General features: G+C 37.6%; 1 protein-coding gene across 2 annotated transcripts in view; it reads left to right on the plus strand.

The window, feature by feature from the left end:
• Positions 1–16493, plus strand: part of ISPD (isoprenoid synthase domain containing) — a 334494-nt gene that overhangs the window by 94047 nt on the left and 223954 nt on the right. For both annotated transcript variants that reach the window (XM_011983950.1, XM_011983951.1), the window contains one exon: positions 13286–13390. In XM_011983950.1, the coding sequence (XP_011839340.1) occupies positions 13286–13390 (105 nt within the window). The remainder of the gene's footprint in view (positions 1–13285; positions 13391–16493) is intronic.

Genomic DNA, 16493 nt, shown 5'->3' on the forward strand with positions numbered 1-16493 from the left:
AGATATACCTAATGTAAATGACGAGTTAATGGGTGCAGCACACCAACATGGCACATGTATACATATGTAACAAACCTGCACGTTGTGCACATGTACCCATGTACCCTAGAACTTAAAATATAATAATAATTTTAAAAAGCTACTAGAAAGCGATTAAAAATTACAGATTCTCAAAAGAATAGGAGAGGTGACAATGACACATGAAGAATAGCTGGAAAACAAGTGAATTAGTACTAACAGATTCAGCTTGGAGAAGGCCAAATTACAAGCAAATGGTTGGGGAAAGCTAGGAATTAAAACTGTCTGCTGTAGAATTCTCAAAGTCCAAGACCTAGCAGCACCAGGTACCTCTGGAATGGAATGAGGGGGGCAAAATAAGGAGGGTTGGCTGAAAGCTGTTTAAGCAGTCTGATCTCTAAATCTCCTTTCCACTTTAGCAGAGGCAGGTGGTGATGAAGTGCTGTGTCTATACTGGGAGAACATAGGATGCTGTAGAAGGACTGAGTGTGTTGCCAAAAACAGTGACTAACAACCATATGCTTACTGACTGCCAAATAGGAAAGTCCATGGCTGCTTCTCCCACTCAGCCAGGTGTTATCTTGGTGGCTTGGCTTTTTTTTTCCAGGCTGGAGACTGGAAGAATTTTCTTTGGGCAGTCTGTCCAGTGCAGGAAGAGAGACCTAAAAATACTAACCTCAGTGGTACCCATAAACACCTTAACCCAATCACTCTACAGAAGGTATTGGAGGATTTATTCCAACCCTCCAAAATGAGAGTTCCAAAATGAGTCAATCAAGGAAGCAGATTGCACGGGATACAGAAGCTAGGGGATCCATGATGGGAGAGAGATGAAGACTCTTTCCAAGACGACGATGTAGGGAGTTCTTAGGATGATGGCTGAATGACTGGCAGAGAAGACAAGAAGTCTGTTGGATAAGATCAGAGGACGTTAAGGGTGACCTTTTCAGGAATATAAAATTGGTGCAGTGCCTTGTGTCTGAACATCTTGAGAGTAGATTTCAATGAATAGCTAAGTGTTTGGCATTGAATGAGTCATAAGCATACATAAAACCACATAAAACAAAAGATAAGCTATAATTCCAGGTAAACAGAATTGTATAAGAAACGAATTTTAATAATATGTGACTCAGCTATGAGTAGTGTTTACATAGCCACTGATTTAAACACTCAATACTGATTTAACCAAAATTATGATATTTAAAGGAGGGGAATGGGAAGTGTTAGTGTATATTGAGGTGAAGTTTGGAAGAAGGACAAAATTCTTCTGTAGATCATAGCCAAGACAGAAAAGTCGAGAGACATCATCATAAGAATGTAATTTAGAGATATGGAATGAAAGGTAAATTATGGTATCAATTGTTCAGTCTTCAGCAATAGTGTTCTACTTTTGTGCCCTTGCAATGGCCTCCTGGTGAATTAAGTTTGTTTTCCTTCTCCTTGATTTGGTTGCCTGACTTGCTTTCGAAGTGAGATTTTTACCAGATGTGATTGATATAGGTGGAGGGCCAAAATTGTGATTGTGCTGTTGGACTTGCCCTGTTTTGCTACTTTTATTGCCTTAAGGAAGGCATACTGTGGTTGGTTGCTGCCCCTCCGGTCTGAGCTGCAGAGTAAACACAAGGAGCAGAGCTGTCACAGCCCTGCAGCTTGGAACAGTTACCTCAGCCATGTCACAACTATGTGAGTGAGAAGTGAAAGTTTATTGCTGCATGCCACTGAATTTTTTTGTGTGCATATTTGTTACTCAGCAAAAATTGACTGTTACATATGGAGAAACATATTAGAATAGTTAAATGAACAATGATTGTCTACAGGGAGGACAAAATGGAGTGAAGGGAGTGGGGTGGACTTTTTTTCATAACTGACCTTGTAGAGATATTTGGGTCTTAAACCATGTGCCTGTGTAACTGATAAAAGCATAAGCCAAAGGTTAAGATAATAAAACAGATTACATGATATTGTGGTTAGGGTTTGTAAAGAAGATCTAACGGATGGACAAGGAAGTTGGGGTGCTACTAATAAAATTATTCATGCCATTAACCATAGTCTCCTTGTTGATAAGAGTAGTCTAAGAAAATAGGTTTTCTAACCAAGAGCAATTGGAGGTTTCATGGGATTGGACACCTCAGTGAGGCAAAAGGCCTCGGTTAGGAGTAAGGAAGAGAGATGATGGATGGAGCTTCCAGTTAGAGACTGTGTTGACAATGAAAATTCCAGAGGAGCCATGAGAGAAGTAAAGCCAATTTTCCAGGTTGATTACAGAAACCAGTTGGTCAAGTGAAGATAAGGGTGAAATCACAGTTGTTAGAATGATTATTATCGAAAAGACTAGAGAAAGAACAAGTGTTGGTGAGGATGTGGACAAAAGAGGACTTTGAGTCTCTGTTGATGGGGATATAAATTAGTATAGCCATTAAAGCAAGCAATGAGGAGGTTCCTCAAACAATTGAAAATAGAACTAGCATATAATCTAGCAATTTCACTTATGGATATGTCCCAAGGAAATGAAATAAGCGCCTCACTCCCATATTCATTGAAACGTCACTGATGCATTGTTCACAGTAGTCGAGATATGGAAAAAAACCCTGTGTCCATTGATGAATAGATAGAATGTGATCACATGTGCACCCACTGGAATGGTATTTAGCCACAAAAGAAGGAAATCCCACTATTTTTAACAACATGAATGAATCTGCCCTTTTCCTAAATGGACATTAGGTATAAGAAAAAGCAGAAGGAGAAGATGGTGTGTATTGTCAGAGCAACCCTCAATCTCCCTGCAGAGAAAGCAGAACGTCTCTACACAGCCATTAGATGTTGTTGATTAGCATCTGGGAACTTTTAAACCTCAATTTTTAGGGTTAACCATTTACATCTATAACCAGTAATTATTTAGATTTTATGAAGAACTTGTCATAAACTAGATACTATGCCAGGTACATCAGATGTGCTGTTAGGTTTGTTTTTTATAATAACTTTTATCTTCCATTCCCCAATGTGGAAGAAGCTGAGAGACAGATTGAATAGCTTGTCCAGAGTCTGACAACTTGTTACATGGCAACACCATGGTTGGAACCCAAGTCTATTTGACTTATGTGTCCATGCTCTTAATCAATTGGTAATGGTGCCTCATATTCATGAGAATACATGTATACTTTTATTAAGCAAATCCTATTTAAGGACATGTTATGAGTTGTAATGTACAGTTTGTACATTCGTTTAAATTACTATTAGAAAAAACTAAGCTGATTGGCTTGTGAGAAAACGAATACCCTGTGTTTATCATGATGGTAGCTAGATCTAAAATTTTATAATATAGCAATAATACATAAGTATTATTTTTACAATGGGTGTTTAGATTTTTAAATAACTTAATATTTTTCTATTAGAGATGGTGTCTCACTCTGCATTGCCCAGGTTGGAGTGCAGAGGTGTGAATGTGGTTCACTGCAGCCTCGGACTCCTGGGCTCAAGCAGTTCACCTGGCTCAGCCTTCTGAGTAGCTTGGACTATAGGCACACACCCCAACACATGACTAATATTTTACCTTTTTTGTAGAGAGTCACTTTGTTTCCCAGGCTAGTCTTGAACTCCTGGCCTCAAGTGCTGATCCCACCTTAGCCTCTCAAAGTGCTGGGATTACAGGCATGAAACACCACATCTGGCCAGTTGTGTAAATTTTAAATGATCTGTAACTTAAATATCACCAGAACATGAGACTGATTTGTTGGAAATATTAAATATATATGTTCAGAAACAAAACCATAACTCTTATTTATAAGCATGTTTTTCAGGAATATAACATGTTTTACTACACAGGACATATAACTTAAACATTACATAACATGACAATAACTTTTTTGGGCAAGAACTAATAAAAGAATAGTATATACATGACAAAGGGTACAAAAATAAAGTCTTCATGCCAACCCTATCCTCTTCTGTCTCCCAGAGATAACCCATTCCTTCTGAGAGCTTTTGTTCATTCTTAACCTTTTCTACCTGGTTTATCATTCTGCCACCTGCACAGCAATCATCTTGAGGTTTTTCTTCACCGCTGTCCTAGCAATTCCCTTTGTTGCTCTTCTATATAGGATATCTGTATCCCATGTCATTTTCTCATTTTTTTCTCTCCCAGTTTTATAGAGGACTATATCCTACTATAGTTTCCTGAAAAAGAGTGCATGGGGGACTTCTGGTTTCTTGCCTGGCATGTAGGGAACTTAGGAGTTGTTATTCCATCTTACAAGTAAAATATTGAACAACCAAAAAATAAACTTTTCATATCTTTCAGAGGGGTGAGGTCACAGGGCAAATTGCTGTCCCCGAAACTGGAGAGACAGACAGGTGACTACAGAGAATCACAATTTACCAGAGCAGAAATCTCCTTGGGGAATAGTGACAAGGTAGGAAAACCTAAATTACAATTGAAGAATTGCTAGAGACTCAGTATAGACAAGTGTGAGTTAGCTTCAGGAGGACCCAGTCAAAGGGGAGCCCCCACAGTCTTATGAGTTTTACTTCCAGGAGCTTGACCAGGTTCTTAAAATGGGTACTGGAGAAAAATCTTATTGTGCTTCCTATGGAGGAAGGGAAACAACCATTGTGAAAAATGCTAGAGCATTCTGTTATTAATGAGGAGGCCCACCCTCAAAAATTGTTTTATAAGGGCCTAAACTATTGCCTCTACCTAACCCCAGCCTTCCCACTCAACTCCATCCCACTCTAGTCATCCTCTGGGGAGAGGGGGAGAACTGAGAAAGTGAAAGCACAGGTCCGATTTACCTTAGTTTCTTTTACCCAGTAATCATGTCCAGCTATCAAGGAAAATTTATGAAGTGTGAGAAATAGTGAGCATAAGAACCAGACCCAGATATGGCAACATTGAAATTACCCAACTGAGAATTTAAAACAACTATGATTAATATGCCAAGGGCTCTAATGGTTAAAGTAGATAGCAACAAGAACAGATGTAGGCAGTGTAAGCAGAGAGATGGAAATGGAAAGAACCAAAAAGAAATGCTGGAGATCAGAAACACTATCATAAAAATGAAGAATGCCTTTGATGCCTTATCAGTAGACTAGACACGAATGAGGAAAGACTATCTAAACTTGAGTGTATATCTTCACAGAAATTTGCAAAACTGAAAAGCAAATAGAAAAAGATGGAAAAAAATAACAGAATATCCAAGAATCATGGGCAACTATAAAACACATAACACACATATAATGAGCATACCAGAAGAAGGAAGGAATGGAAGCAATATTTGAAGTAACCATGACTGGAAATTTCTCCAAATCAATGTTAGAAAGCAAACCAAAGATCCAGAAACCTTCAGGAATACCAAACTGTGTAAATTCCAAGTAAACTACACTTAGGCATATTATAGTCAAACTACACAAAAGCAAAAAATAAGAAAAATATACTGAAAAGATAAACACCTTACCCATAGAATTACATCTGACTTCTCTTCAGTAGCCATGCAGGCAGGAAGAAAATAAAATATTTTTAAAATGTTTGCATGAGGAAACCTACCACCCTAGAATTCTGTTCCCTGCAAAATTATTTTTTCAAAAGTAAAGAAGGAATGGACTTTCACAGACAAACAAAAATGGAATTTTTTTGGCCAGTAGACCTGCCTTGTAAAAAATGTTCAAAATCTTCAGAAATTTATGTAGGTCAGAAACATGGATATACATAAAGGAAAAACTTCAGTTGAGGAGGCAATGAAGGTAAAATTTATTTTCCTGAGTCTAACAGGTAAGTTTGTTCAAAACAATAATAGCAACAATGTATCTGATTGTGTGCTTACATAGTGAAATGAATGACAATGACATAAGGGATGGGAGGAAGTAATTAGGATTATTTTGTAAGACACTTGCCCTATTCATCAAGTGGCACACCATTATTGGAAAGTGGTCACAGATTAGTTGTAAAAGTATATTGCAAAATCTAGGACATTTACTAAAGGGGCATTACATAATGATAGAAGGGTCACTCTTCCAAGGACATAAAACAATGCTTAATGTGTACTCATCTAACAACAGACCATCCTTATATGTGAGGCAAAAACTAATAGAATTGCAAGAAGAGAAAGGTAAATGGACAGATCCACGGGTAGAATCTTGGTTAAAGACATACTTGACCCCAATGACACTATCAATTAACTGAGTAAAATTGACATCTAGTTACTTCATTCACAAACAGCAGATTACACATTATTCTCATGCTCATGTGGAACATTCAACAAGATAGACCACTTTTTGGGCCATAAAACACACCTTAACAAAGTTAAAAGAACAGGAATAACACAAGCCCTATTCTCAGACTTCAATGAAATTAAACTAGAAATCAATAACAAAGGTACCTGGAAAATCCAAAAATACTCGGAGACTAAACAACACACTCTTAAATAACACATGTGAAAAAGAAATCTCAGAACAATATTTCAAACTAAATAAAATGGAATGCACCAAAATTTTGGAATGCAGCAAGGACAGTGCTTAAAGGAAAAATGATAGCATTGAATGCATATGTTAAAAAAGAAAGACCTAAAATCAATCATGTAGGCTTCTATTTTAGGAAACTAGAATGAAGAAGAGCAGATTAAGCAGAAGAAAGCAAATAAAAATTGGAGCAGAAATAGATGAAATTGATAATAGGAAGTCAATAGAGAGAAATCTACCAGACCAAAATCTGGTTCTTTGACAAGATAACATAGATCAGCCAAGCTAAGAAAGAATACACAAATTAACATCAGAAATCCATTACTACAGATCCCATGAACTTTAAAAGGACAATAAAGGAATATAATGAACAACTCTGTGCCTAAAAACTTAGTAACTTAGGTGAAATGGACCAGTTCATTGAAGGACACAGTAGCCCAAAATCATATAGGAAGAATTAGGAAATCTTAAGGCAGCATCTGTTAAATAAATAGAGTCAATAATTAACAACCTAATATATAAAGTACTAGACTTAGGTGGGTTCACTGGTAATTTCTACCAAACTTTTAAGAAAGAAATTATACCAACTCTCTACAGTTTCTCCAGAAGATAGAAGCAAAGGGAATACTTCCTTAACTCATTCTGTGATACCAGAATTACCCTAATTCAATAAACCATACAAAAAAGATGTTACAAGGAAACTGGTCAATCTCTCTCATCAATGTAGAGATGTCATGGTCCTCATCAAAATATCACCAAGCTGAATTCAACAATGTACAAAAGCAAAACCCCACAACTGACTGGGATTCATCTTAGATACACACAAGACTGGTTCAAAATTCAAAATCTAATGTATTTCCTCACATCAACATGCAGAAAGAGAAAAATCACATGATCATATTAATGGATACAGAAAAAGCATTCGACATAATACAACACTCGTTTATGATACATTTCCGAAAATGAGAAATAGAGATCTTTCTTGATTTAAAAAAATACCCACAGAACACCTGCAGCTAACATTATTAATGGTGAGAAAATCAAAAGCTTTCCTGGTAATATCAAGAACAAGGCAAGGATGTGCCTTCTCAGTGCTCTTTTTCAACACTGTCCTGGAATTTCTATTTAATAAAAGAAGGAAATGAACTAAGTATTGTGATTGGGAAGGAAGAAATCATTTTTCACAGATGACATGATTGTCTGTGTGGGAAATCTGAAAGCATTGACAGAAGTTATGGAATTAGTGGACAGTAATAGAAAAGTTGCAGGCTATGAGGCTAATAGAAGCCCAAAAGTTGCAGGCTATGAGGCTAATAAAAGCCCATTGCTTTTGTTTGTACCAGCATGAACATGTGTAGTTTGAAAATAGACATAGATTACTCTTTACATTAGCAACCCCCAAAATGATACTTGGGCATAAATCTAACAAAATGTTCAAAACCTTTTTGAGGAAAACTGCAAAACTCTGAAAGACTTCAAAGAACTACTTAAATGGAGATGTGTCCCATGTTTGTGAATAGGAAGACTCAAAGTTATCAGGATATAAATTCTCCCCATTGTGATCTACAAATTTGATGCAATCCCAATCAAAATGTCAGCAAGTTATTTTGGAGTATTGACAAACTTATTCTAAGTTTATCTGAAGAGGAACAAGACCTAAAATAGCTAACACAATATTGAAAGCAAAGAATAAAGTTGGAGGACTGACACTACCTGACTTTAAGAGTTACTATAAAGCTGCAGAAACTGTGGCTGTGTGGTGTTGGCTTAAAGAATAGATAAATGATTCAATGGAATGAAATAAAGACACTAGAAATAGAATCACATAAATGTAATCAATTGGTCTTTGGCAGAAAAACAAAGGCAATACAATATAGCAAAGATTTGCTGCCTTTTCAACCAAATGTTGTTGGAACAACTAGACAACCACATGCCAAAAATAAATCTAGGGACACACTTTCAACCTGCCGCAACCATTAATTCAAAATGGATCAGACCTAAATGTAAAACTTAAAATGCAAATGTGAAGTGACAGTCACTTTAAAAGACAGTTTGGCAGCATCTTACAAAACATACTCTTTACCATAAGACCCGAATGAGTTATGTCCACATTAAAACCCTGCACGTGAATGTTTATAGCAACTTTAGTCATAATTGCCAAAACTGGAACCAACATGAATAGCTTAGGTGAGGGGATAAACAAAGTATGGTACATCAAGATGATGAAATATTATTCACTCCTAAAAAGAAATTAGCTATAAAATCACCAAAAGGGAATTTAAATGTATATTTTGGTGTGAAAGAATCCAATGTAAAACAGCTAAATATTCTACGATTGCAACTATGTATTTCTGGAAAAGACAAACTATGGAGGCATTAAAAGAATGAGTGGTTGCACGGGGTTGGGGGCAGGAGTTATGTATAGATGGTACACAGAGAAATTTCACTATAGTGAAACTACTCTATGATAACTACAGTGATGGATGTATATCATTGTACACTTGTGAAAACTCATAGAATGTATAATACCATGCATGGGTCATAATGTAAATTATGGGCTTTGAATGATAATAAGTGTCAATGTAGTTTTTATTGATGCTAATACACATACCACTGTGTTTACAAGGTTTCAATAGTGGGAGAGGTCGTGTGTATGTGGGGGCTTGAGGGTATATGTAAATCTTTACCTTTTACTCCATTTTGCTATGAATCTAATATTTAAAGTCTTAAAAAGTGTAGGAAAGAAAACAATGCATGGGTAATAAAATTCCTTTGATACTTTGAATGTGAGGAAAAGTTCATATTCTGCCCTCAAACTTGATAACTCTCCTGGGAGTAGAATTCTGTGTTTAAAATCATTACCCCAAGAATTGTGAATAATTTGCCTCTTTGTTCTAAGTTTTATTGTTTCTATGAAGTCCCAACACATCTGGATTACAGCTTGTTTGTAAGATAATTTTTGTTAAGTGGGTTTGGCATACTTTCACCTCACCCGTTAGCTTCCACACTCTATAATTTCTCTTAATCTGGAAATTCAATGTTTTTAATCTTTGGAATATCTTGAATTATTTAGTTGTTTTTGTCTTTTTCTGTTTTTCCTGAAATTTTAGTATTTTTATTTAGATATTTGACTTTGTCGATGAGTCATACGACTCTTTCCTTTTCCACTTTTTTAAATGTTACTCTGTCACTTGATTTCAAATTCTTTATCTTCCTAGATCTATTAATAGTTTTTTAAAAATTGCAGTTTTGAAATTCTCGGGTGCTTTATTTTTGCCATTTTGGTCTTTCATGTTACAGTCTTTCCTTGGGTAACAGCTTAATACGGGTTTTCTGCTCATGTTTTAACTGGGGACTGGTTAGACTTGATGAGTTTTCTACTTGGGGTGTGTTGGCTGTGCATTTCTGTAACATAACTTGATTGGACTTGCTTTTTGGGGGATCTCTGATAAGTGTCCTTAGGGCTTTTGCCTTGGCAGAAGGCTGTTAGACACTATTTTGGGGGGGCCAAGTTTGGAGAGGCAGATGGTTTTCAGTGTCTGTATGTTTGTGTGTGTGTTTCTCATGTGATCAATGATATTATTATAACTATAATCCTCCCCATAGTGAATCACAAATGTCAAAACATTTTGTGCAATACCCTCTCTCATTCATTAACTTTCTTGTCTAAAATAATCTTGCTAGTTGCTTTGTATTTGTTCCACCTGTTCTTTTTCTCACTTTTCTGTTGGCCTTTGGATTAATTTACTATGTTTTATGATTTCATTTTATCAACACTATTGATTTTTTTAAACTGAAATTTTATTTAGCAATTGACTTGAGATTAGAATATACATCTGATGACTGTCTCCTTCAAATAATATTAGTTATGGGCACCCAATAGGAGATCACAAGAGAGGAGCCTGCATGTGTTTGTGAACTCCTTTTGTGACTGTGGGTCCCAGAGGTTTTATATTCTTTCAGTAGCTTCCGTTTGCTCTTTACCAATTTTTGAAGTTTTTAGCTTTCTTCTTCTTACCTGACTGCATGGCACCCAGTGTCTCTTCCTCTTGTGCTCTGACTTACGTGCGCTGGTAATCGCATCTTCTCTCCCTTCAGGGTGGGGAGACATGTCTTTCTTAGGTTTAAGGCTCCTAGGTTGTCCTGTGACTTCAGCTCTGAAGGGTTGAAGAAAAGATTATACTTTTGTAGTTTATTTGCATTTTCTTTTGTTCAGATATAAGCACTACTTTTTGCAATTTTCTGTATCCTAGACAAAAGTAGAAACCCAGGCTGGGTGCAGTGGCTCACTCCTGTAATCCCAGCACTTTGGGAGGCCTAGGCAGGAGGAGTGTTTGAACCCAGGAATTTGAGACCAACCTGTGTAACATAATAAGATCTTCTATCTAGAAAAAATAAAAAAATATTAGCCAGGCATGGTAACATGAACTTGTGTACTCAGCTTCTTGGGAGGCTGAGGTAGGAGGATTGCTTGAGGCCAGGAGATAAAGGCTGCAGTGAACTGTGTTCATACCACTCCACTCTAGCCTGGGTGACAGAGTGAGACCCTGTCTCAAAAAAAAAGTCATCAATATTCTTGATTAAAATGTTTAGACTTTAATTTTTTACTAAGTATACTTTTTTCTTTTTTTTGAGATGGAATTTTGCTCTTGTCACCCAGGAGTGCAATGGTGCGATCTCTGCTCAGTGCAACCTCTGCCTCCTCTATTCAGGCAATTCTTCTGCCTCAGCCTCCCAAGTAACTTGAATTGCCTGCATCTGCCACCACACCCGGCTAATTTTTGTAGTTTTAGTAGAGACGGGGTTTCACCATGTTGGCCAGCCTGGTCTCGAACTCCTGACCTTAGGTGATCCACCTGCCTCAGTCTCCCAAAGTGCTGGGATTATAGGCGTGAGCCATCGTGCCCAGCCAAGCATACATTTTTTGAACTGACTGCTAAGAAAGGTTTTCTTGCAAAAAATATGAAAATCTCATTTGTAATATTAGCCTATTTAATAACAAATTCAGACTAGTCTAAGATTGTCCAGCCTCCATTTTCTGTATATATTTCAAATGTACTTAACCTATAATTGTCCATGTTTCCCTTTGACACTGGTGACTGGACTCCTAAAGGCTTCATGCAATTTGCAGGCTTTTGCACTCTTGGCTAGGACAGTGCCTGGTGGCACTGTGGGTGGGAACACAGCATCAAGTATGTTTCATACCACTACCTGAGATAGGAAGTACCTGTTTCTATGGACTCCTCTCAATATGGCAGGTGTGAGTACTTTTGAGGCAATCCAGGGATGTGTTTGATATTTTGCCCCTCTGGAGTGACTCAGAAGGAGTCAAGGTTATTTTTAAGATTTAACCATATGTTAAAGAGGACTTCGTTTATTGTACATACATCTCGATCACAAACAACTACATGTGGTACGGATGTTGGAAGTACAAAACAAAGGTTTACCAACACTCATCACAACTTATTTGAATGTAACTACTGTTCATAGTAGTCTTTTAAGAATACCTACATCTATGTTGTTTTATGTAGTATATAAAAATAGAAGGTATAAACTGGGACTCTTGTGGTCAAATTAACGCTCTATGCATATCTGGTTATATTTTGTTCACTAATTTTACAAATCACTACAGTTGGAATTTTGTAACCTTCAGTGTAATAAAACAGCTTTGGCAAGGGGTGCTTGATTCCATATTCATATTTGTTGCCTTCCTGCAATTCTTACATGGATATTCTTTCTAAAATAAGTCTTGGCTGGGCATGGTGGATCCAGTCTGTGCGACAGAGCAACACCCTGTCTCAAAAAAAAAAAAAAAAAAAAAATTAGTCTACTAAATGTCTCAAATCTCCATAACGTTGCATGGCACCTTTTGATTTAAACATAATCCCCCTTGTTCCATTTTATTATACTGTTGGAGATCAAGCCATTTCCTCTGATAGGCCTTCCTGATGCCCTCACATAGAATTAAGTATTTTATCCACTGAGAATGGATAAAATATCTACCTCTAGACATTCTTCTAGTGCTGCATCTATCAGGTTCTGTTACAAACTGCTTGTTAGATGCCAGCCTCCCCTTCTAGACCTGAGTTCCTTGAGGGCATAATACATGTGTCATTTACCTTTATATATCCGGTACTTAAAATAGAACTTGGAGACAGGATAGGTACCCTGAGTATTGTTCAGCTGAATTGGATTATTACTTGGTTATTTTAATGGCTCTGCTTAAAATGCTAAAAATTGTTTTCTTTATTTTTACTAAATGTATATGTTTACACTTTTTCTCACAATGAAAGACTAAATGTTCCATGTTTATAAACAAAATGTAAATAATTAAAAGTTATTGATATTTTCATTATTAAAACAAGAGAACTGTGACCTGCAAATGACCTGATATAAATACAAGATATGAGATTAAGATAAATAAGATTAGATATATATTTATCAATAGTTATGATAATCCTCAGCTATACCTTCAGGCATTTTATAAACATATTTGGAAAGGTAACTTATAAGCACAGGAAACCAAGTATTACATTTATTTTACACCTAGAACTACTGAGGAATCTCAAAACTCATATGATTGCACTATTCCTATTCACTATTTGTTTTGCTTCATATGATGATTGCAGTATTCCTATTCACTGTTTTGCTTTTAGCTAATGGGGATGTTATAGCTCAATCAGTAGCTGATTAAATAGTTTGAGCCCTCTAGGCTCTTCCTTTGTTTGCAATTGATTATGAAATAAAAGCCTTAGTTTTACTTAAAATAGTGTTTTAGCTTAATTTTTTTTTGTTGTTGTTGTTGTTTCTACACCAGTGTACTGACTATGACTTGGAATTTGGAACTGAGTGTTTGCAATTGGCCCTAAAATACTGTCGCACTAAAGCCAAACTTGTAGAAGGATCACCAGACCTCTGGAAGGTAAGAGGGATGATACCTTGCTTGGGTTCTTTTCTGTGCTTTTATGTGTTTGTGTGGGTGTACATTGAAAACCAGTAGTGCATTGAGTGGGAGTTAAAGGAATCTCACGGGTTTACTGAATCATCAGTGTGTAGTATCCCTTCTATTGCTTGGCTTCAAGAAAATTCACTTGGAGATAATTTACTCAGACACATCTCATTTTAACCTGTGATTGGTTTATTCACTTTTTTCTTTTTCTTCCTCTCTGTAGATAGTTTTATTAGTCTGTTCTCACATTGATATAAAGAAATACCTGAGATTGAGTAATTTATAAAGGAAAGAGGTTTAATTGGCTCATGGTTCTGCAAGCAGTACAGGAAGCATAGCAGCTTCTGCTTCTGGGGAGGCCTCAGGAGGCTTCCAATCATGGCAGAAGGCAAAGGAGGAGTAAGACACTTTGAGGCCTCACTCACTTGCAGAACAGCTCCAAGGCGGAAATCTGCCCCCATGATCCAATCACCCCCATCAGGTCTTACCTGCATTGTTAGAGATTACAATTCCACATGAGATTTGGGCAGGGACACAGATCCAAACCATATCAATAGTCTTTTTTTTTTTTCTTCACTCAGTTGGATTAAAGCTACACCCTTGCCTGCAGTATCAACATTTCCTTTCAGGCCCTGGGTGGTTGTTCCAACTTAACTGGGTTGAAAGGATATCTGCAACAGTTCTGACCTAGTGGGAGCAGTGGCTGGATCCACTCTCTGTCCCACTGTGAGGAATTAGACTGTTTCTTGTGGCAGGGCCCAGCTCCTTTAATGGCTAAATTACTTTTTTTTTTTTTTTTTTTTTAACGGAGTTTCACTCTTCTTGCCCAGACTGGAGGGCAATGGTGCGGTCTCACTTCATTGCAACCTCCACCTCCTAGTTTCAAGCGATTCTCCTGTCTCAGCCTCCCAAGTAGCTGGGATTATAGGTGCCTACCACCACACCTGGCTAATTTTTGTATTTTTGGTAGAGATGGGGTTTCACCATGTTGGCCAGCCTAGTCTTGAACTCCTGAGCTCAGGCTATCTGCCCACTTCGGCCTCCCAAAGTACTGGGATTACAGGTGTGAGCCACTACGCCTGGCCTAACCTCTTTTGGAGGGAATAGAGTACTTATTGCAAACAAGATAATGGCACTATCATACTGCAGCTTCTTATCAAGGCCAGGGATGGTTTAGAGTGTGATTCTTTGTTTCATTAGTTGAATTGAACAGGACATTTGGAAATAAGAGTCTGGAAATAAGAAATAAGTACATTTGGAAATAAGATTATTTCATAATCTTGAAATACATACTGCTGCGTTTGAAATATTGCTTGTAGTCTTTGGAAATATTATGAAACATCCATCAAAATCTGATTAGTAAAGATTCATTCTAATTGAGTCTATAAGCATATTTCCTTACTGATTTTTAAAACAGAAAGCCCTATAAGTTGATCAGTTATTTTGCACAACAATGTGATCAGCCTCACTGCATGCTAAGATTGTCTCAGGATAATCTTAAATATTTAAAATGTTGAATTCTAAGACTCCAAAATATTGACATGTTTGAATTATTGCCTGGTAGAGAAAATTTATGCGGTAGAGAAAATTCATGCAGTATTACTCTTCATTTAAGGACAACCTAAAATGCCTGCCTGGTGGGTTGATGACAACCCAGCAGGCAAACGTTTTATTCATCCTTTTCTGTATATGGCTCAGTGATATTAATTATGAGGATTTTTGGCAATTACCAATTAGATGCTTCATTAAAGATCCTGACCCACATTTCTTTGGAACTCCTTTGACTGTCTGGCAGGCCTAATTTGAAGACCAAGAAAAAAATGTGAAAACTCTAAGGCGTTTTATTGCTACTAACATGTCAATAATCCCTCGTCTCACTTTTGACATCTTTGGGGCTATGATTATTTACCTCTTGTGCATGTTCAGAGCCTTCATCACGTTTGTAAAGCACTATTGAGATCTATGGATGAAAAGGAAGCAGCACATTGCTCTCTGAATGTTACATTCCGTCTTCAGTGTTTTCTTTTTGGTGAGGTGTTCATATTTCTCTGTTCTCTCCAGCAAGAGTGTTAGTCCTCAGGTACGTCTTGATGCTCTGCTCCCCTTTTATGTGCAACAAATATTAGTGCAGGCTAACCTGATTGGCCTTTCCACACAGTGCTTCTCTTGGTTCCACTGGTGAATCCCTTTTTAGGGATGTTGTTATGGGTTCAACTGTCCCCTAAAAAGGTATGTTCAAGTCCTAATCTGTGGCACCTGTGAATGTGACCTTAGTTTGAAATAGTGTCTTTGCAGATATAATCAAGTTAAGATGAGGCCCTGCTGGAGTAGTGTAGGCCCTAAAGCCAGCATGACTAATATCTGTACAAGAATAGAAGAGACACAGATATAGGGAGAAGGCCATGTGGTGATGGAGGTGGATATTGGAGTGATGCATCTGCAAGCCAGGGGTTGCCAGCCATCACTGGAAGCTAGGAAGAGGCTAGAAAGGATTCTTCCCAAAAGCCTTCAGAGGATCCTACTTGTATCTTGATTTGAGATGTCTAATCTCCAGAGTGTGAGAGAATATAAGTATTTCTGTTTTTTGTTTGTTTGTTTGTTTTTAGACTGAGTCTTGCTCTGTAACCAGGCTGGAGTGCAATGGCACAATCTTGGCTCACTGCAACCTCCGACTCTTTGGTTCAAGTGATTCCCTTGTCTCAGCCTCCCAAGTAGCTGGGACTACAGGTGCGCACCACCATGCCTAGCTAATTTTTGTATTTTTAGTAGAGACGGGGTTTCACCATGTTGGCCAGGATGGTCTTGATCTCCTGACCTTGTGATCCACCCATCTCGGCCTCCCGAAGTGCTGGGGTTACAGGCGTGAGCCACCGCGCCCAGCCAAATTTCTGTTGTTTGAAGCCTGCCAATTTGTAGTAATTCACTGTAGCAGGCCTGGGAAACACATGCCGAAAGGGCGAGGTCCCCTAGAAATCAGCCTCATAGCATCACTTTCGACATGGAACGGAAGTAGAGAACTTTACTCTTATGAATGAGATTGGAATAATGCCGTGCTTCAAAGGGAGCTTGGACCCTA

Source organism: Mandrillus leucophaeus, unplaced genomic scaffold (assembly GCF_000951045.1).
Source record: "Mandrillus leucophaeus isolate KB7577 unplaced genomic scaffold, Mleu.le_1.0 Scaffold258, whole genome shotgun sequence".
Taxonomy (NCBI): domain Eukaryota; kingdom Metazoa; phylum Chordata; class Mammalia; order Primates; family Cercopithecidae; genus Mandrillus; species Mandrillus leucophaeus.